The sequence below is a fragment of the Tauraco erythrolophus genome, chromosome 2 (genome assembly GCF_009769465.1).
Source record: "Tauraco erythrolophus isolate bTauEry1 chromosome 2, bTauEry1.pri, whole genome shotgun sequence".
NCBI lineage: Eukaryota > Metazoa > Chordata > Aves > Musophagiformes > Musophagidae > Tauraco > Tauraco erythrolophus.
In genome coordinates, this window is record NC_141466.1 from 1,569,544 (window position 1) to 1,590,130 (window position 20,587).

The window sequence follows — 20,587 nt, forward strand, 5'->3', positions numbered from 1 at the left end:
TCACATCCCTTATGTCAGTGACATCAGAACATCATCACTATACCTCACTGGTTTGGGTACTTTTTCTGGGGGAGTATGGCTGAGGGGCAACCACTGGCCTACAGGTCTTTATCTAAAACAGCAGGTTAGGAAACTGTTAAGGACCTGAGTACCTTTCAGTTTGGCACAGAGAGAGTACAACAGTGACTGAGAGACTAATTTCAAAGGGCCACAACTCTGAAGGAGCTCTGGAAACTATTTAGGACAATTTTGTAAAGAACAAACAACAACGCTGAACCCATCCCCCTGCAGCGTCCACCAAGTGGCAACACAGAAAACGCTCTGCAGTCTCCAAACCTCTCATTTTTGGCAGAAACAAGAGTAGGTGGTTTCAACCACTTGTTAAGATACTGCTGCTTAAGAGCCTGCCATGAGATGTGTCCTGAAAACACAAAGCACTGTCACTTGGAAAAGCCACCTCGGACCACGAAGAAGGGAGCTCAGCAGTGATGTCCCAACCATGCTGCAGCACACAGATGCAGGTTGCAGCTACCAAGTGCACAAACCACACGCTAGTTGATACCCATCCCTTCCCGCGGCACGTTCGGTGTGAGCCAGCCGTTCTCATCCCACAACGCCCACCTCACTGTATGTGTTTGGTGTAGGACAGCTTCCACCTGTGCAGCCCGCAACAGCAGTAGAACTTCCAGTACCTAAAGGGGCTACAGGAAAGCTGGAGAGGGACTTTTTACAAGGGTGTGTAGTGACAGGACAAGGGGAAATGGATTTAAACTGAAAGAGGGCAGATTTAGATTGGATCTAAGGAAGAAATTCTTCACTCTGAGGGTGGTGAGGCACTGGAACAGGTTGCCCAGAGAAGCTGTAGATGCCCCATCCCTGGAAGTGTTCAAGGCCAGGTTGGATGAGGCTTTGGGCAACCTGGTGTAGTGGAGGGTGTCCCTGCCCATGGCAGGGGGGTTGGAACTGGATGATCTTTGAGGTCCCTTCCAACCCAAACCATTCTATGATTCTATGATTCTATAACTCTCTTGCTCATAGTGGTAAATGTCAGCAAGAGGGTTTGGCTTTTTTCCCCAAGGGATCACTCTTCGGTTCTTCACATGGAAACACAGATTTCAGATGGTAACTGCTAAAGACTGGCATCTACGGTCGTTACACAACTGAAGAGCCCTACTTACTTACTGGGCATCTTGGGAAAAAAACAATTATTGCTCAGAGGTAAACATAAATGACATAAACATAAAAATATTGTCAAGAAAGATTATTTAATTTACACCCTAAAATACTGAAAAGTGAAATTCATTTGTGGAAGTATCCAAAAAATTTTCCTCCAAAACATGCCAAAGAGCTGCACTTTGCTATTCATCACAAAAAGTGCGGAAAAAATATTTTGTATTATTGCTTTAAAAATACTTTTTTTTTTTTTATTATTTTTAAAAAAAAATGGTTCTCTTTCTTCTCTGGTGTAATGAAACATATGTAGTGTCTATCACTATGGTATTTGGTCAGTGAAATGGCACCAGTAGTTCTTTTCCTCTTGGCTTTGTATTTATTGAAATGTTAAAATGACCCTCAGACAGTCCTGAGCATTTACACTTTTTCTTAGCATTTAGCTGTAGGCACAGTTACCCAAGGACAAATACACATTTGCAAAGGGCACTAGGAAAATGTATCTTGAGCCTTATTTATTCTGATTTGGACATCCCAAAGTGGAAACTGTTAGGAAAACAATGCTCTATAAGCATACATGCACGCAGCCAGCCAGCAGAGATCTCTACCAGGCCCTACTATTACCTTACTACAGCTAGTGAACTTTCAGAACTCAGCAGAGACTGGTTTGAGTTGATTTAAAATGCTGCTGATTATTTCTGACATTTTTCCTGCTTCCATAGTCTAGCCATATACAACATGCAGAAAGATTTCTCCCATTTGGAAGATGGGAAATGAATGGACAAAAATATCCTCTCCAGGGAATCTTTCAATAGGAGGCATTACCTGTGAAAATTGCTGGCAAAAAACAACCCACCTGACTGCTATTTAAATGTTTGCTTGCCCCAGAAAAAAAAAAATAATAGTGGATGGAAAGAATTGATGGGGTTTTACTGAGAGCAGTCGAACAGCATCAGTCACAGGCGGCTTCCTCGGCGTAGTAAGTACGCAGATAAGGATTTCTGTGACCAACACGGGCCGTTGTGTGATTATCAGATACGCTGCTCAGACCATGAAGAAAGCTGACTAATGAAACACTAAAAAATCTGAAAAGACAACAGTAGCGTGGGAGAAAAAGATGTCACCAACGAAAGAACGTTTTTAAGAGAACTGAGTTTTAATCACAAGCCCGTTATCCTATGCAGAAATTGTTTTCTCTTCATTACTGCTCCTATATTTTTTTTCTAAAAAAGCAACTTTTTAATTCAAAAAATAAGCTGTTAAACAGTATTTGAATCTTTCTAAAAAACAGACCAGGAAAATATAGGGCAGAATTAGCTGGTTTGGTTATCAAAACATATGCTTCATGTTTAATTTATGTTTTTTTCTTAAGGATATGAGCAGGAAGTAGGAGAAGGAGAGATGACATTGTTTTTTCCAGACACAGGCCTCAATTCTGTAAGTATCCCCTTGTGGGTAAGAGTGTGGCTGGAAGGAAGCAGTGCCTAAAATAAACGGTGTGTTCAGCCGTTTCACTGATTGTATTCAGCGTGTTCACTGTTTGTATGACCTGACCCACTATAAAACTAAACACCTGGATAAATACTGGTAAAATTGAACTTACCACAAGGAGGATACTGCACCTGAGCATGCAATTTTAACACTCCCTGCAATCTTTTCCTAACTGAAGGCGTCTGCAGTGGTTCGTGGCTAAACAGGACTATGTGATCTCAGCTTCAAGTCGATTTGGGCACAAGACCTACAAATGCATTTACTGCACTTCACTGCGATGGAGGAGGTACAATGGGTGCAATTGCAGCTTTCTCTCTTGCCAGTACCAGTAGGGTCTCATGCCGTTGTTTCCTGGAAGTCCGAGTGCAGTCATGAGGCCATGATGCTGTGATGCTACAGCTTCTCCTCTTCTACCAAAAAACTCTTTCAATCTGTTCCAGGCTGCGTCATGCTTGCTTCCTGTTTCTACTCTGACTTGCATGCCACCATTTCACTGACACAAGCCAGCAAAGATACTGAGAGAATAGGTCTCACCTTTCTTCCCAGCCTCATTCATGTTTATAAATATGGAAAGGGTGACTGTCATGAGGATGGAGCCAGGCTCTTCTCACTGGCGTCCAATGATAGGACAAGGGGAAATGGATCTAAGCTGGAACACAGGAGGTTCCACGTAAACATGAGGAAGAACTTCTTCCCAGTAAGGGGAACAGAACACTGGAACAGGCTGCCCAGAGAGGCTGTGGAGTCTCCTTCTCTGGAGATGTTCCAAACCCTCCTGGATGCGTTCTTGTGTGATCTGATCTAGGTGGTCCTGCTCCGGCGGGGGGATTGGACTAGATGATCCTTTGAGGTCCCTTCCAATCCCCGACATTCTGGGATTCTGTGATTGAACATCAATTCTCATTCCTTTGGATCTTCCCCCAACCTTGTGCCAGCACAGTCACTGCAGTCATGCAGTGAAGGGAATCAGAAGACTGATTTGAACTAAATCTAACGTAGGAAGGAAAAATTCCTGTAGAATCATTAACCAGTATCATCTCACCAACCTAGCAGCACAGGAATGAATTGCCAGAAACTAAGGGCTGGTAGGATTACTTCTTTCAACAGCAGTGCTGCCTGATGTTTGCTTCAAGTACCTGTCAAACTATGGCTTCACCTTAACGTGGGTAAAAACAGCGTTTAGGCATTGAACAGCTAAGAAGGATGTAAACATGTGCAGTTGTTCGTAGCTACGTTTTTCTTATTATACATGATGTTTTATTAGAAACTACTTGTAGTAAGTTAACTATACATTTAAGTAAGGATGCCACCACGACACTGCTTACCTCGTTGGGACATCAGAGAGCCTCTGCAGTCAGTTAAGTCATTCTCAAAGTCTAGCCTTCCCTTTTGGAATTGCTCACCTACAAGTACCTTGACAAAAAGAACATCTTGCTACACTTTGCAGTATTTCAGCTGAGAGGCCCAGGAATCACAGATTATTTTTTTTTTCTAGCAAACTGTTGTAATGCATGTGCACAGATAGTAGCAGATACAGGTTTTCAGCAAAAATCGAAGTGGTGTGTATCATCACTTGGTGCCATTTCCAGCACATATAAGTCTCAGATGTCAATGTAATGTCACTCTTGATAAATTTCACACTGATAACTGGACAGCTCAGCCAAGAATACGTGCAAGCTGGAAAAAATGCAATGCTCAGGAAAAAGGGAGTTTAAAAAAAATGTTAAAAAAGAGAAAATTTACTTATTGTAATACCTTTCTATAGCTTGTGAAATAGCTTCTCATGGAAGCTTTTCTATCTTGTCTCTTTCAAAAAAGGGGCCTGTGTTTATTGTTGCTGAAAAGGAAATACATGAGTTACACCACAGCAGCCCTCAGAGGAAAATAGGATGGCAAAGGAAGATCTCTTGCTCTTTGGCCACAAAAGGAGATTATGAGTGATCAGATACAAAGGCTCTGGCAGAAAGTGCAACGGAAGAATTATTTTTCTCTTGATATCCATTGTTAATGAACTAACTTTTAAAAATAAACACAACTGATCATATCTCAGCTTCCTAAAAACATCTGTAATATATGTTGTGTTTTAAGGGCTCAGTGGAGATGAGAATGATCAATTTTAAGGGACTATTTTTGCTATTTTCGGCAGTAACAGAGCCTTGGTTAGGAAAAATGTGTTCTTCAAGTAAATATGCTGTATTTCAGATTAATATGCTGACATGGTATACTGGTGAGGCACTGGAACAGGTTGCCCAGAGAAGCTGTGGCTGCCCCATCCCTGGAAGTGTTCAAGGCCAGGCTGGATGAGGCTTTGGGCAACCTGGTGTAGTGGAGGGTGTCCCTGCCCATGGCAGGGGGGTTGGAACTGGATGATCTTCGAGGTCCCTTCCAACCCAAACCAGTCTATGATTCCACAGCTTACAGGCTTTCGACCTCCTCATTGTCATCCTTACTGCAGTTTCCTCGCTTCCCAATGCACTGCAGCACTGTGGGACAGCGTGGTGAACTGGATCACTGACACGATACAGGCTCCTGACTGAAGTGTGTTTACATCACAGAATCAAACCAGATCATCAATTATATCCCATTATGGAGCAGCAGTATGATTCCAGCCAACAGTGTAAGCTTTATGTATTTCAACTCCAGTACTACTTAGCAGTGCCAACTCTGGCTGGATTTTTAACTTAATCCTACACCTAATGACTTCAATTAAGCCTCATGCTCTTACCACCAACTTTGTACAGCCAAACTCCCCATATGTCACCATTTCTATAAAACATTTGATGCATTCTTATTTCCTACATATCACAGTTGGAAAATAGTTTAAAAGGAACGAACCTTACTGAACCAGTCTGGGTTCTTCTTTTTTGTCATGGCAAGTGTGGTGCCAAACCCTGCTATCATTCCTGCTGTAGCAACAGTACCTAGAAAAATTCCACCTGCCAAGAAAAGTTTAAGAAATAAAAATTAAGATTTTGTTTCTCAAAGTGAGGGGAAAAACCCCACAAAACCAAACCTGTGTTGAAAATAAAACCTGAGAAATTAAGAGCTGTCAGCACACGCTGAAGAGAAAGGCACAGCTGTCTACATTATTTAACTCAATATGGCAAGAAAGCAAGAAAAAACATTTTGAAATAGAGCATTTTGAAAATTAATGGCAAGTGTACATATTTTCCAGCCACACACACATAAAAAAAAAAAAAAATCATTCAAATCCCAGGATGACTTTTCACAGTACTAGGAAATTTCTCTCTCACTCCAGAGCTGGGCTACTAAAATTCTCTTGTCCTGTGGCTACGCCCCACCCTTCCCAAAAGGAAGATGTAATTATTTTTGTTGCATCACTTGTTATTCCAAATGGCCACCTGAAAATCCACCAGTACCTCTGAAGACCATTCCATAAGCAACACTTGTTCTTCAGCTTGCTCAGTTTTATGTTCTAATGCTCTATTTAAAAAAGGCAAGTGACACTAGCAGGAAGCTTTCCCAAGACAGAAAGCATTCCTCGCTTTTCCGTTCTTTCAGAGTGTTTCCAAAGTCACTTGGGGTCCCTCGATTCCTTCTGGTTCTTGCATCAAAGGTACCTGCAGCCACACCTGCCCATTTTAAGAAAAAGACATAACGACTGAGTGCACTGTACTAAACCATCTGATTCATATCAAAATTTTAAAAAAATCTCAGGGGGTTACAAGTTCTTCCCTTGCACCTATTGATAGCCAGCCTGTTTTCCCTTTCTTAATACCAGTTGGGTAATTAAAAACTGGCCCGAGTAGGAAGTAAGAAGCAAAAGATGCTCATGTTAGGTCTCACTTTTTAAAAACTAATTCTCCTGTTATTGTGATGGAGACGTTTGTACTCCCGTCGACGTATAAAGTACCGCCTCTGCCCGGGAGTGGTACCTCACACGCTGTCCGAACGTCGCGTGCCCACTGCATTTTACCTTTCAAGGTCAACTAGCCAACATTTCCCTGATTTCAGAAATAGTAATTGGCCTTAAATTAACTTCTCCTCAAAGAGGAGGAGCCCCATGCACGGCCTCCTTGAGGGGCAGGAAAAGCATTACCGGGGTAGGCAAAGCGTGTGCCAACAGGGGATGGTGCCCTTACAGCAGCCCGCTTGTAGAGGCAGCATTCCCTGGAGGGGGGGCCCATCATTCCCCGTGCCTGGAGGGGCGGACATCATCCCCTGTGCCTGGAGGGGCCCATCATTCCCAGTGCCTGGTGGGGCCCATCATTCCCAGTGCCTGGAGGGGCCCATCATTCCCAGTGCCTGGTGGGGCCCATCATTCCCAGTGCCTGGAGGGGCCCATCATTCCCAGTGCCTGGAGGGGGGCCCATCATTCCCTGTGCCTGGAGGGGCCCATCATTCCCAGTGCCTGGAGGGGCCCATCATTCCCAGTGCCTGGAGGGGCGGACATCATCCCCTGTGCCTGGAGGGGCCCATCATTCCCAGTGCCTGGAGGGGCCCATCATTCCCAGTGCCTGGAGGGGGGCCCATCATTCCCTGTGCCTGGAGGGGCCCATCATTCCCAGTGCCTGGAGGGGCGGACATCATCCCCTGTGCCTGGAGGGGCCCATCATTCCCAGTGCCTGGAGGGGGCCATCCACTGCGGGTGCTCTGCCCGCCTCCCCTCAGCACTCGCCGGCCGCCGGGCCCGGCGCCGGGACGGAGCAGCGAGCGGGAAGCGCTTCGCCCTCCGCTCCGCCGGGGGGCGCGGGGAGCCCGGGCAGTGGCGGGGAGCGGCGGGCTCGGGCTGTCCCGGCGGTCAGGCTGCCGCCGGTGCGCCCGCTGCCCGCCGCCGCTCCAGGGGCGCGACACCGCGGGGCCGTTTGGTTCTGCCGCGGGGCCGCGCTCCCCCCTCGCCTCAGCTGCGCGGCTGGGGCCCAGCCCGGGAGAGCCGCGTGTTCGGTGACAGAAGCTTTACGGAACCCGCAGCGCGATCTGTCACCCCTCCAGGCGCCTCTTTCCCAAGGGCTTCTACCCCCTCGGGGCGTCCCGGCTCGCGCCGCCGCTCGCTGCCGTTCGCAGCGCCGCGGGGCCGAGCTCCTTCAGTCCCCCGCCATTTCGCTGCGCGACCCCGCTGCGCCACCCGCCCCTCCGCCCGGGCGGCCTTTGCGCCCCTCCGTGACACCCGCCCCCGGGTCCCGCCTAGCCCCGCGCCTCGGAGCCCCGCGTCGTGCCGCCCCGCGGGAGCCAAGTCGCTGAGGGGCGACGGGCGCTGCCGCCGCCGCCGAAGAGAAAAGGCGGGCGGCGCCTCAGCTCTGCCCTGGGGACGGGAGAACGGGGCAAGACCTCGGGCTACGGCGAGGCGGGCACGGAAACGCGTTCCTTCCGGCCGTCGCCTCCGCCGTCCCTGCGGCACTGCCAGGGGCAGCCACGGCGCTCCCGCCCCCTGGGAGCCGCCCCGTGCGGGCGAGGAGCGGAGAAGAGGACGGCTTTCTGCACCTTTGAGTAAGAAGAGCTTGTCCTGCGCCGCCGCAGGGCTCCCGCCCCCGCGGGGAACGGGCAGCCCGCGCCCGGGGTCCAGCGGAGCCGCCGCCCCCTCCCGGGCGTCCCCGCCGGCAGCCGCGCTCATGGCGCGGGAAGAGGAGGAGGAGGAGGAGGCGGCTGCGGGGCGCAACCCGGAAAGAAACGGCGCTGGGCCGGGACACGCAGCCGCCGTCCCTCCTCCTCGGCTGCGCAGTCGGGCCGGGGGAACCCGCCACTCGGAGGGGCTCGGTCGGCCGCTGTGCCCCGGGCAAGGCGGGGCGCGCTGACGCGAGGGGCGGCTTGTCGGCGGCTGAGGTAGAGCACGGCCTGGGGCACTGGAAGTTCGTCCTCGGGCACTGGAAGTTCGTCCTCGGGCACTGGAGGCTCGGCCTCGGCCACTGGAGGCTCGGCCTTGGCCGCTGTCGTCTGCGTGTGCCGCCCCAGGCCGCCCCCCCGGCAACCGCCGGTCAGTGCCCCGAGAGCCCACATCGTGCACTGGGAAAATGGGCAAAAGTTGTCCGAGCTGCTTCAGTCACGACTTTTGTAGCAGGCTGATAAGGGGTTTCTTGTTCAAGTCTGCGGGATAGATAACGTCATGGAGTTTACTGAATAAAAGCAGGAGAAACTCTTACTTGCTATGAATTAAGTCCCTCTCCATTAATAAGCTGGAGAGGGACTTTTTCCAAGGGTGTGTAGTGACAGGACACGGGGCAATGGCTTTAAACTGAAAGAGGGGAGATTTAGATTGGATCTAAGGAAGAAATTCTTCCCTCTGAGGGTGGTGAGGCACTGGCACAGGTTGCCCAGAGAAGCTGTGGCTGCCCCATCCCTGGAAGTGTTCAAGGCCAGGTTGGATGAGGCTTTGGGCAACCTGGTGTAGTGGAGGGTGTCCCTGCCCATGGCAGGGGGGTTGGAACTGGATGATCTCTGAGGTCCCTTCCAACCCAACCATTCTATGATTCTACTAAGCTATATCTTGACAAATGGTGTTGCTCTAAAGTATGTCTTTTTTGTTCAAAATTCTCATTCTCCCAAGTTATGTAAATAGTTCTTCATATGCGTGTAAATTCTGTCTGAATGGCATCACAAAGTAACACTACTGAGAACATACATTTCTGTTCTCTTTCATGTCTGTGCCACAGTAATTCTGTCGCTGATGGATATAAATTGCTGTACAGTCACCTATTGAATGTGTTCCTTTATCAAGTGGTGTACGAACTTACCAGGATTCAGTACGGGCAGGTAAAGTATATTCTTATTTATAACAGTCAGTACTTTTAACAGCAAGCAAAGAATGCAAATAAATCCAAACCAAGCGTTTCTTCCCCGGCTTCCTTCGTTGTATCTTTTCATCATTTATAGTCTGTATCCAAGGGTCTAATAATAGGGGCTTGGGTTGCTAGGCAAAAAATTAGTATTTTGGGAAACTTCCTGTTCCCAGTACTTCTGAAAACCAATCCAAAGCCGTTTCCTAATAGTCCTATACTGTCAGTTAAACAACATTTTACACAGTTAAGATGCAGTTACTGCAAAAAACGTAGGCATTCTCTCTGCTCTATGCCTGACCCATCATTACTAACTCCCATCTTTTCAATCTGGACAGCACCTAAATGACTTCTAGTCTCTCCTTTGGAAAAATCACTCCCAACATCCTGTGTGTGTTTTGGAATAGCATTAGACTTTGCCACAAATTATAATAAAACCTCCTAGAAAAGCTTAGAAAAGGTGGTCTTAGAAAAACTCCACAGTGATGATACTAAAAGAGGAAATTACTTTTTTGTCTTCATGCTGAAGTGTATATTATATAAAGTATTTAAATGTTATTAGTATGCATAACTCTAAAACAGCAGCATGCAAGTCATTTTGACTGTAAATTGTGTCAAGATCACCACTGCATCTGCTAGAAGAATCCTTGAGCTGTGAGAGGTAATAACCTATTTTTTATGTCTTTGATGATAGAATCCTGGATTTTCTTCTCAGGCTAGTTTTTTTTTGAGTTCACATCAATCAAGACACCACTTTCTGTCAAATCTCCTCCAGAACTAGAAAGAAAGAAGAGAAAAGGTATAATGATGTTATTTAATCCTGGTTTGAACAATGCCAAGAATGTAAGAGAGTCAGGTAAGATCTGTCTCTATTAATCATTTACAGAGACTTAAAGTAGGGCATAAAACCAATGAAATCTCCTCTGTCTCACTGAATAACTTAAAATTCTTAGTGGTGTCAAATAAAGTGTCCTGCTTTAAAAAAACAGATTTTCAGCAGAATTGTGTCCATTTAGGTTACAGTATTAATCTCATCTTGTTGTATAATATAATATAATATAATATAATGCTTTCTCTCCTTTTATGTACACCTCACCCAAAAGCCTTGTATTTTCTGTTATCATTCCATCTCTGTCACCATTATGATACACATGCAAGCATACTTATCTACATGTGGCTACTCAGAATTAACTGGATATCTTTTTCTAAAATCATGGAATCACAGAATGGTTCGAGTTGGAAGGGATCTCAAAGATCATCCAGTTCCAACCCCCCTGCCAAGGGCAGGGACACCCTCCACTACACCAGGTTGCCCAAAGCCTCATCCAACCTGGCCTGGAACTTCCAGGGATGGGGCATCTACAGCTTCTTTGGGCAACCTGTTCCAGTGCCTCACCACCCTCTCAGTGAAAAATTTCTTCCTTAGATCCAATCTAAATCTCCCCTCTTTCAGTTTAAAGCCATTGCCCCTTGTCCTGTCACTACACGCCCTTGTAAAAAGCCCCTCTCCAGCTTTCCTGTAGCCCCCTTTAAGTACTGGAAGGCTGCAATAAGATCACCCCGGAGCCTTCTCTTCTCCAGGCTGAACAGCCCCAACTCTCTCAGCCTGTCTCCATAGCAGAGGTGCTCCAGCCCTCAGATCATCTTCATGGCCTCCTCTAGACCCGCTCCAGCAGCTCTTGAAGTTTGAAAGCTTCAATCCTGCTTGAAGTTTCAAAATCCAGTTCAAAACAGAGGAGGTTGATTTGAACACTGGTCAAACTGACATGCTTGGTAACCAAAATGAATTATGTAAAAGGTTTTGGGAAGGAGTCAAACATTTCTTTTGGAAAGAGAGAAAATGCAGCAGTTGTGCTGCTCTCTGGCTCTCACGAGAGCTCAACTTTGCTCTCAGCCTCACTCTCTGGGATCATTTCATGTTTTTATTGAAGCTGTGATTTTCCTGAAAGCACCGTGCAGCCTCAGCGCTGTGTACAGGCGGGGGCATGAAGAAACCAGTTACATACTTCGAACAAAAAATGAAAGCATTCTGCAGCTATGATTTGGCTTCTGCAGGAACCTCTGCTTTTACAGTAAGCTGGTTACTGTTGTGCATCACTTAAAAAGCTGATGTCTGAAATTCCCATGTTGAGAATAAGTCCTCGGGCCTCTTGTCTTGTATTGCAGAAAAAATCTGGTCACTGAACAATGATTTATAGACTTTAACCACAGAAACACTGACAAAGTCAGTGCTCATTTGTCCAATGTAGGAACAACCATAAGGAGAGCCTTGCATTGGAGAATCAAAAGACACTTTAAAGATATAGATTGAGCTAGCCTCACAGATTTACGGGAAGGGTATTTTTCCATTTGGAGAAGATGAAGAAATGGATCAGCTTGCTTAAAGTTCTGCTGTAGGTATCCCACACAAAAGCAGGAGCTGAGAGGCTGGATTTCCAGATTCCCGGTCATCCTCCTTCAGCCCCAGAGCTGCCTTTCTCAGTTGCAGCTTACTTCTGTAGAAGATGAAACACTCCTCCCTTTTTAATGTCACTTCTCCATGGTTATTCAGCAGGGCATGTCAGGCGTGACTTTGGCCGAGACTTTGGACACACAGCGCGTGTGCCAGCACGCTGCACTGACACCACGGCGGCGTTGCTTTTTGTGGCCAGAGCCTGGCCGCGTTTCAGCGAGTGGCAGAAGTCCCATTGGCAGTATGGCCGGAGTTTCAGTGATAAATCCCAAATTAGCACTCGTGGATGCTGACATTATGGCTGGTCAGAGGCACACTGCAAATTTCAGAGCTGTTGATAACACATTATCAAGGCTGTTGTGTGCCTTGGATGGCATTTACGTGGCACTGCGGAGTTGAGAACACTTACAGAGGGGTTCCTTGCATAGGTGTGTATCTACTCGTTTTCTGTTCTTATCCTTCACTAAATTAAATGTTTTATTACCTGCTCAGTGTTTAAGATGTTCTCTCTCTGCAAGTGAAATTGCCCATATCTGGCTCTGCCCACACTAGCTAGAGAGAGAAATCATAGATCCCTTCCCTCCCTTCTTTACAGACCAGGCAAATACGTTTACAAGCTCTTTTTCATTTTTTGCTGGATACCATGTCTTTAATGGTCTCAGTATGTATTTCATTATAGAATAGTACTCTCTCAACTTTTAATAGTTACTTTGCTGCTCTGAATTAGAAAAGCCTTTAACATGGTCCAGAAAAAAATGTATTTCTGACTGAACTGAAAAAAGAAACAGCAAAAATTAATTATTGTTTCCACTGTGTCATTAGAACATGGCCTGGTACTTGAAGCTCAGTCACTCTGCCTGGATGCTGCTACCTGAGATCGCAGCGGTGGTCCTGCACCGCCGGTTAGATTGACCAGCTGACCAGTTCTGCCTGGTGACAGCCTGGAAGCAGGATTTTCTGCAGAGGAAGTCTACTCCTGGCCCACACGTCTCAAATTGGAAACTTCCAAAATTATGCTTGGCAGGTCAGAGGAGGCCTCTTGGGTGACAGTCCAATACACGGAGTTGTCCATCCTGTGTGGTTCCTGCTGTGGGCTCCAGGAGATGACTTCTTTTTCCATAGCTCAAACAGGTCCCCTTGAGGATGGTCAGGCTCAGATCAGGCTGCCCAGAGAGGTTATGCAGTCTCCTTTTGAGGAGATTTTCAAGATAAAGCCTTGAATGGACTAGTCTGAGCTCACAGCTGCTCCTGTGTTGAGGAGGAGGTTGGACCGAGACCTCCTGAACACTCCTCCAGCTTGGGTGACTTGGGACATGTGGGTAGACTCCCCCACAAATTAGTAAGTGGGCAAGGGTAACTTCCAGCTTGGCTCACTCGCACCTGACTCTGATGTAACACCTCATACCACGGTGGCTGCGGGGTGGGAGGGATATGCCGCTGGCATGGGCCACCACTGGGCAGCAGAATCATAGAATGGTTCGAGTTGGAAGGGACCTCAAAGATCATCCAGTTCCAACCCCCTTGCCGTGGGCAGGGACACCCTCCACTACACCAGGTTGCCCAAAGCCTCATCCAACCTGGCCTTGAACACTTCCAGGGATGGGGCAGCCACAGCTTCTCTGGGCCACCTGTGCCAGTGCCTCACCACCCTCTGAGTGAAAAATTTCTTCCTTATATCCAATCTAAATCTCCCCTCTTTCAGTTTAAAGCCATTGCCCCTTGTCCTATCACTACACGCCCTTGTAAAAAGCCCCTCTCCAGCTTTCCTGTAGCCCCTTTAGGTACTGGAAGGCTACTAGAAGATCACCCCAGAGCCTTCTCTTCTCCAGGCTGAACAGCCCCAACTCTCTCAGCCTGTCTCCATAGCAGAGGTGCTCCAGCCCTCGGATCATCTTCGTGGCCTCCTCTGGCCCCGCTCCAGCAGCTCCATGTCCTTCTTGTGTTGGGGACTCCAGAGCTGAACACAGTATTCCAGGTGGGGTCTCACGAGAGCAGAGCAGAGGGGCAGAATCCCCTCTCTCGACCTGCTGGCCACGCTTCAGAAGCTCCAGAAGTTCCTGAGATGCTGTGTTCAGAGGCTGCTCTGTTGGGCGAGCCTGTGCTATGCCCACCCTGCACCACTGGCTGTCCACACGTGGCCAACACCACCGCTTCGGGGGCCCTGGGCAGTGGCGCAGGCTGCGGAGCACCCAGCAGAGGAAAGAAACTCAACTCACATTTCCCTTATCGTGGGAGGTGGCCAGTATAAACTTGACTTGTGCATTGCAGTACATCACCTGCTGAGAAACTCAACTGTAAAATTAACTGGCATGAATCTGAGGTGCTTACTTCTCCTGATCAGCTTCAGTGCAATTATATCCAGAGGCCCTTTCTGCGGTCATTCACGGAGCTTAATTGCTGTAGTGTAAGATTACAATTAAAAAAAGGTCTGGAAGGAGAGCCGAATATTAGGCTCCTGATGAATGATAATTACCACTTTGTGTAGATGGATGGAAAACATTTCTAATTAAATTATTCTTGTAACATAAATTAATAGTGTGATCCAGATAAAGTACTTCTGATTTCTCATCTAGAATATTTCTAAGAGCACCAAGTTTGTGCTGGAATTTCACTCAGCAGGTCAAACTGTCTTTCAAAAATACCTGACTTTTCAGTCAATTTAGCAGCTTATCATAGGTTTCTGCAGTGAAGATGTTCAGCAATGATGGAATTATTCAAACATTGCAAGGAGATTGAAGTAAAAATAAAGTGAAAATAAAATAAAACTATGCAACTAGCATAATCTCTTAGTTCTACCAGCATGGGGGATTCACAGTGTAAATGCCAGGGATTCATAGTCTAATGGCCACACATTTTCTTTCTGTATTCATTTCATCTGCATCCCAGGATTTCTGCAAGACAGAAACCATTAAGGTAATATTTTGCAAACAGGAAAGCTCATTAGCAGCTCTAGGGAAGGTGGGCAATCATGGCGTGGGTCATTAAGGTTTGAAAGAGAAGGAAGTGTGAAAGTTGTTAAGAAGAATTATTTGACATGCAATCTGTCAGTGCTCTGTAAAAATCCAGTGATTTTTGTTTACCTGGCGTTTCTTCCTCATGGGTGAGACCTGCAATGAATAAACAGGCAGATGTAGAGGTCCCAGGTGAAGGTGTCAGGCTGCGTTTCAAGGAGTGGATTATGGACAGTCATTCATTGGAGAGGGGCTTTTTACAAGGGTGTGTAGTGACAGGACATGGGGCAATGGCTTTAAACTGAAAGAGGACAGATTTAGATTGGATAGAAGGAAGAAATTTTTCACTGTGAGGGTGGTGAGGCACTGGCACAGGTTGCCCAGAGAAGCTGTGGATGCCCCATCCCTGGCAGTGTTCAAGACCAGGTTGGATGAGGCTTTGGGCAACCTGGTGTAGTGGAGGGTGTCCCTGCCCATGGCGTGGGGGCTGGAACTAGATGATCTCTGAGGTCCCTTCCAACCCAAACCACTCTATGATTCTATTCTAAGATGGCTGGTGGCTCCATGGCCTAATATGTGTAGCTGACGCGTGAAGCAGCAGCCCTCTCCACCAGGCCTCGTCAGACATTAGTTTTAAGTTTCTAGAGCAACTGCCCGTGACTCGCACGGGGAGTTTTTGAAGGGCACGTGGCAGATAGATGGCCACTTCCTGTCAAAAGATAACGGGAATTTTGTGCCAAGGCCCCCTGTGCGTATGGAAGCCTGTCCCTGATGCCCTCTTGTGCATGCAGTGCATTAGTGCTCACTGTGTACATCGAAATTTGGCACCATGGTATCTCTCCAAACATCACGTTAATCCATCTGTCTGTCACCATGGTAACAAGGCTCCCTATTGATGACTGGAGAAGAGCTGAACCATTAAAACTAAATGTACGTGGTTAAAAAAAAAAAGTGAGTAAGCTCACTTGGAGTAGCGCTCCAGAGACACAAATGGTTGAAAACGGGCTAATTAATATTTTCTATGCATTATTTTTATTCATGGTTATAGATCTGAAATGAAGCCTGTTGCTAAAATGATTCTTAAATCTCATCTTTGCTTCGTCACATCTATTTATTACATATTCTCCTGAACCCAATATTTAAAAAATATGCATTTTTTCAGAAGTTTACATGTTCCATGGTATGTATTTGTCCCAGAGGGTGGAAAGATGAAACGAATATCTTACAGATACCGAGTACAAAGCAGATTAGAAATGTTTCTGAATATTTTACCACACATGTTCTCTCTCTCGCTTGCTTTCAGGCTTGTAACATTGCCAAACTAAAATCAGTAAAGTGCAAACATTCATTAAAGGATCAATGTCTAACTGAGCACTGTTGGCCCTGAGATTTTTTGAGAAGCATAACGTTGTGGAAAGTCTGACATGAATTACTGAACTTCATACATCATTCTTGGACAATGAATTCCCATTTTTTATTACGCCGGCGCCACGCGTGCTATTAATGGTAGGCTCGAGTCTGTAATTCTGTTAGGCTATAAAGAGGTCTTTGGTTTTAGAGCAGAGATAAAGCTTAAAACTAACCGCTGACATTTCATCTCCTTCAGTGTTCTTTGGATGGTGCTTTTTATTCTCCAGAAAAATGCCGTGTATTTTCTTGACCCTTTGCAGATTTCCTTCTCCAAGCCTCTCTGCTTTGCTCACAGGCTAACACTAGTAACAGCTACCAAGTGGATGAAACGAGGGACCAGAGAAAGAAACAGGAATACTGCAGTTCAGAATGCTTTGCTGCCTTCGTCGAGCTGAAACTAGGATTATGTACAGCTCTTTGGTGTCTGGTTTAAACTATGGCCCTGATCTTACGATACGCGCTTGGGTCAGGAGGTATCTCACAGGGGCATTTTATCAGCCCCATGGAAGGCTGGATGGTTGAAAGGTCAGATTGGGGCAGTGCTCTGTTTGTTTGTGCAGGGAGGGGTGGTGGAGCTTACACATGTGCACCTGTGTTGGATGTATATGTATCAGGCAGATTTTATTAAATCTGATGTCCTAGTAGGCAAACAGGGACAGTGTGCCCTGTCACAGGATATATGAAACCCTGGCAGACCTGGACCGTCAGCTGAATCTACTTGGTAAAACAAGGAGGGACAGATGCTACCAACCAGCCTAGGGTTTCTGATTCACCGCTGACATTTAAAATGCTTTCAGCTCAGCAAGAGGCTAGAGAAACTTCCAGATGTGGAGACAACCAACCAACCAACCAACCAACCAACCAACCAACCAACCAACCAACCAACCAACCAACCTCTGTCCTTTGAACTGATAAAAGAGAGTACTCCTGTCAGAAATGAAGCAGAGGAGCAAGCAAGAAGTAACAACTGAAGAGAGCCTTCCTAGTTTTGTCTTTGACAGAAAGTAAAAGATTAATTCGGAACTTTATAAAGGCCAGGGCTGTGGCATGCATTGCCTTAGGTGGGCGGAGACATGACAACATGATCTGACCACAAATGCTTCTGAGGGTATTAGAGTGGCACCTGGTCATGCAGATGATGGCCACCAGTGATGTACATTGTGATCTGATTTGTCTTGTCCCAAGCAGGATGTCACCTCCACCACTGGACTCAGCAGGCTTTCCAGACAGTGGCAGCCACGAGCACAACTTCTCAGTGCTCTAGTAAGCTAAGCTTTCTGAGATTTTAAGGAGACCTTTGTTGATCAATACAATTCATTCCACTTTCCCAAATGTTAAAACAACAATGTAGTATGTTCCCCTCATACGAAAAATTTCAGATAGTTTATTATCTAGAGAATCCTGCAGTGCAATCAAATGGCCTTCCTAGGGGTGGGTAGAACTTTGCTTTTTACTTAAAAAATTACACATTTTAGTGAATTTTTAATTGAAGTGCAAAAGTTTGCCTTCAAAACTTAAAAACCTTACCTATTAACAATGATTATTCCCATTCTAACTCAATCTTGAAAAGAGAGTATCTAAGAAAAAAGTATTCTTGTTTTTGTGATTTTTAGAAATTTCTCTTTGATTTTTTTAAATTGAATTTCGCAAGATCTGGACAAGATCCTTTGTCACTCCAGTGAATTCCCTTCTCTCTTGAAAACTCAATCTTCTAAAAATTTCCTTTTCTTCGAAACATGCTATAGTAATAAAAATTTGGTTTGAATCCTCACCTAGCACAAGAGAGTTACTTCCTCGACAGCTGTATTTCTGTCTTCAAGCTGTGTGGTACCTGTGTCCTCTCATTCCAGAGTGGAGAAATTTGAGTTTCTCCAGAGGGGATGCTTCTGCACTCCCCGCATGTTTGGCTGCTGTTGATAAAGATGAAGCGTGTTCAACTCTGTTTCAGTTCTCAACCACGCAACAGAGACAAAGCATGTCATCATCAAAGATTTTATTCGAACACCACAGTTTTGGCCCAGCTAGGATTCTTGCTACAGCACTCCCGTGTTTCCATCTGTCTCATGCTGATGTTCTCTCCCAACGTTTAATTTCATCCGTGTGCTGTGTGAATTGTACTCCATACGCACAAGGAAACATCTTAAGTGCGTTTCAGATAAATGTTCAACCTGAGAGCTGCTGAGGGATCTGTCAGGCACTTGCTGGACTCCAGGATCTACGTGGGCTGCTCTCACCTGCCCGAGAAGCCTCTGCTTTCACAGTATCTCCCAGTTCTGCAAACAGCATGTTCCAGGCAGGTGCCATTTTTCAAAGAAACATAGAACTGAAGATGTTCCTTCTTCTCTCCTCCCTAACTTCACTGTGATAGGAAAAGCTCTGAGCCGGACTGGGGATTCAAAAGACCGTTGGTTACCGCGCTCTTGCGTCACTGCAAAAACCTGCTTCCTGCACTTGGCGATAAAGCCATGGGAAATCCTCGAATCGCCCCGTTCTCTTTCACTTTCCCTGCTGAAACTGAGGAAGATGTGGGCGAGATGCCGCCGTGGAGCAGTTGATCTGGTCGCTGCGCAGAGCAGGCTGCCAAGCTGTGACAGACAAGTGCTATTGAGGAGGTGGTGGGTCTCGACGGAGAGGGGAGATTTACCAACATCTGCCCCACTAGCAGGGTCATGGTGCTTTATTACTGGAATGACAGGTTCTTCCGAGGGCTGGAGCACCTCTGCTATGGAGACAGGCTGAGAGAGTTGGGGCTGTTCAGCCTGGAGAAGAGAAGGCTCTGGGGGGATCTTATTGCAGCCTTCCAGTACCTAAAGGGCCTACAGGAAAGCTGGAGAGGGACTTTTTCCAGGGGTGTGTAGTGACAGGACACGGGGCAATGGCTTTAAACTGAAAGAGGGCAGATTTAGATTGGATAGAAGGAAGAAATTTTTCACTCTGAGGGTGGTGAGGCACTGGCACAGGTTGCCCAGAGAAGCTGTGGCTGCCCCATCCCTGGCAGTGTTCAAGGCCAGGTTGGATGAGGCTTTGGGCAACCTGGTGTAGTGGAGGGTGTCCCTGCCCATGGCAGGGGGGTTGGAACTAGATGATCTTTAGGGTCCCTTCCAACCCAAACCATTCTATGACTCTATGATTCAAAAGCTGTTCAGGCACCTTCTGACTTTCACCTCTGCTAAAACCTTATCCAAGGAGGAGCCACAAATCCTGCTCACCCATTAAGCAACAGAACCAGCCCAAGCACCTTCCGGCCTGAGCATCCCGTATTCCTGGTGGCCGAATTCAGTGCTTCTGCTCTGCAGTGGTCTGCATGGTAACACTAGATAAAACGTCAACATGTAAGCACTTGGCTTTATTTAATGTGAGGGGTTAATTATGGCCAACCCTTCTACTTAGGAGAACTATTTTTACATACAGATCTAAATGTATTTTACAACATGTTTTTATTTAAAGCTTTTTGCTTGCCATCTATTTTGAGTAAGGGCTTGGAAAGCAAGGATCTCCTTCCCCCATCTCAGCTCCACAGCTGGCCTCCTAGAGAGGGATGGCAGAGGATGTGGGCTGCCTCTGCCTGGAGGGGACACAGGGCAGGCAGCAAAGCAGTGAGATACTGTCAATCTGCCCAAGAGGGCTTGAGTTTTGTTCTTGTGTGAGCCTTCCACGGCACAGGCCTGACCACTGACCTCTGCAAAGAGCGTTCTTCAGCCTGCCACCTTCTCAGGGGCAGGAGAGGAGTTCAGCTTACAAGGTGTTAAGAAGGAGCTTTGGTTAAGTTGGTGGAGAGGAGAGGTAAACTGGTGCTTTTCACGACTTTGGAAGTAGGTGGGAAAAGGAAGTGGGGGGATGTGGTTTTTTGGTCTTTTTGTATAAAAAGGAAGCTCTTGCTTTTGTCTTTTTGAGGAGGTGCAGAGAGAGGAAGGAAACTAGTGCTTTTTTGGTTATGTATGGCGAGAAAAATTCTGTGAGCATTTGTTTGAACGTACATCCATTGAAGTAGTGCCTTTCTGGCCCTCCAGACCCAGGTGCTGTTGCTAACACACATTTCCCTGCCATCCCAGGGCTCAGGATTGTCTGGAGGTAGCAGCAGTGCCGAGATGGATATAGATAGACTGAAAGACAGTATCTTATGGGGTTAATCCACATTGAAGGGTTCACCAGAACCCTCATACAGAGATGGGGCGAGATGCATTCAATCATAGAGATTCTCACAGAACATGGGAAACTGGCATTCCCTGTATCCTGGTAGTCCATGTGGTCAGCAAGCTGAGTGCACAGCATGTGTGCAGCTTGGCTGGGTATGGGCACTTCATCCAAGATTAAAAAGCTGCAGTTCCTGAAATAAGCACAGGTTCTCCAGCTTTTCTGCAGAGAGTAGAGCCTGCCACCTA

At 46.7% G+C, this 20,587-nt stretch overlaps 1 protein-coding gene across 1 annotated transcript in view; it reads right to left on the reverse strand.

The window, feature by feature from the left end:
* The window catches only part of TMEM242 (transmembrane protein 242), a 28,363-nt gene extending 20,130 nt beyond the window's left edge, over window positions 1-8,233 (reverse strand). The window contains exons 1-2 of the mRNA XM_086632003.1: window positions 8,104-8,233; window positions 5,497-5,597 (exon numbers count right to left, since the gene is read on the reverse strand). Of these exons, the coding sequence (XP_086488129.1) occupies window positions 5,497-5,597; window positions 8,104-8,233 (231 nt within the window). The remainder of the gene's footprint in view (window positions 1-5,496; window positions 5,598-8,103) is intronic.
* Window positions 8,234-20,587: the final 12,354 nt, after the last annotated feature.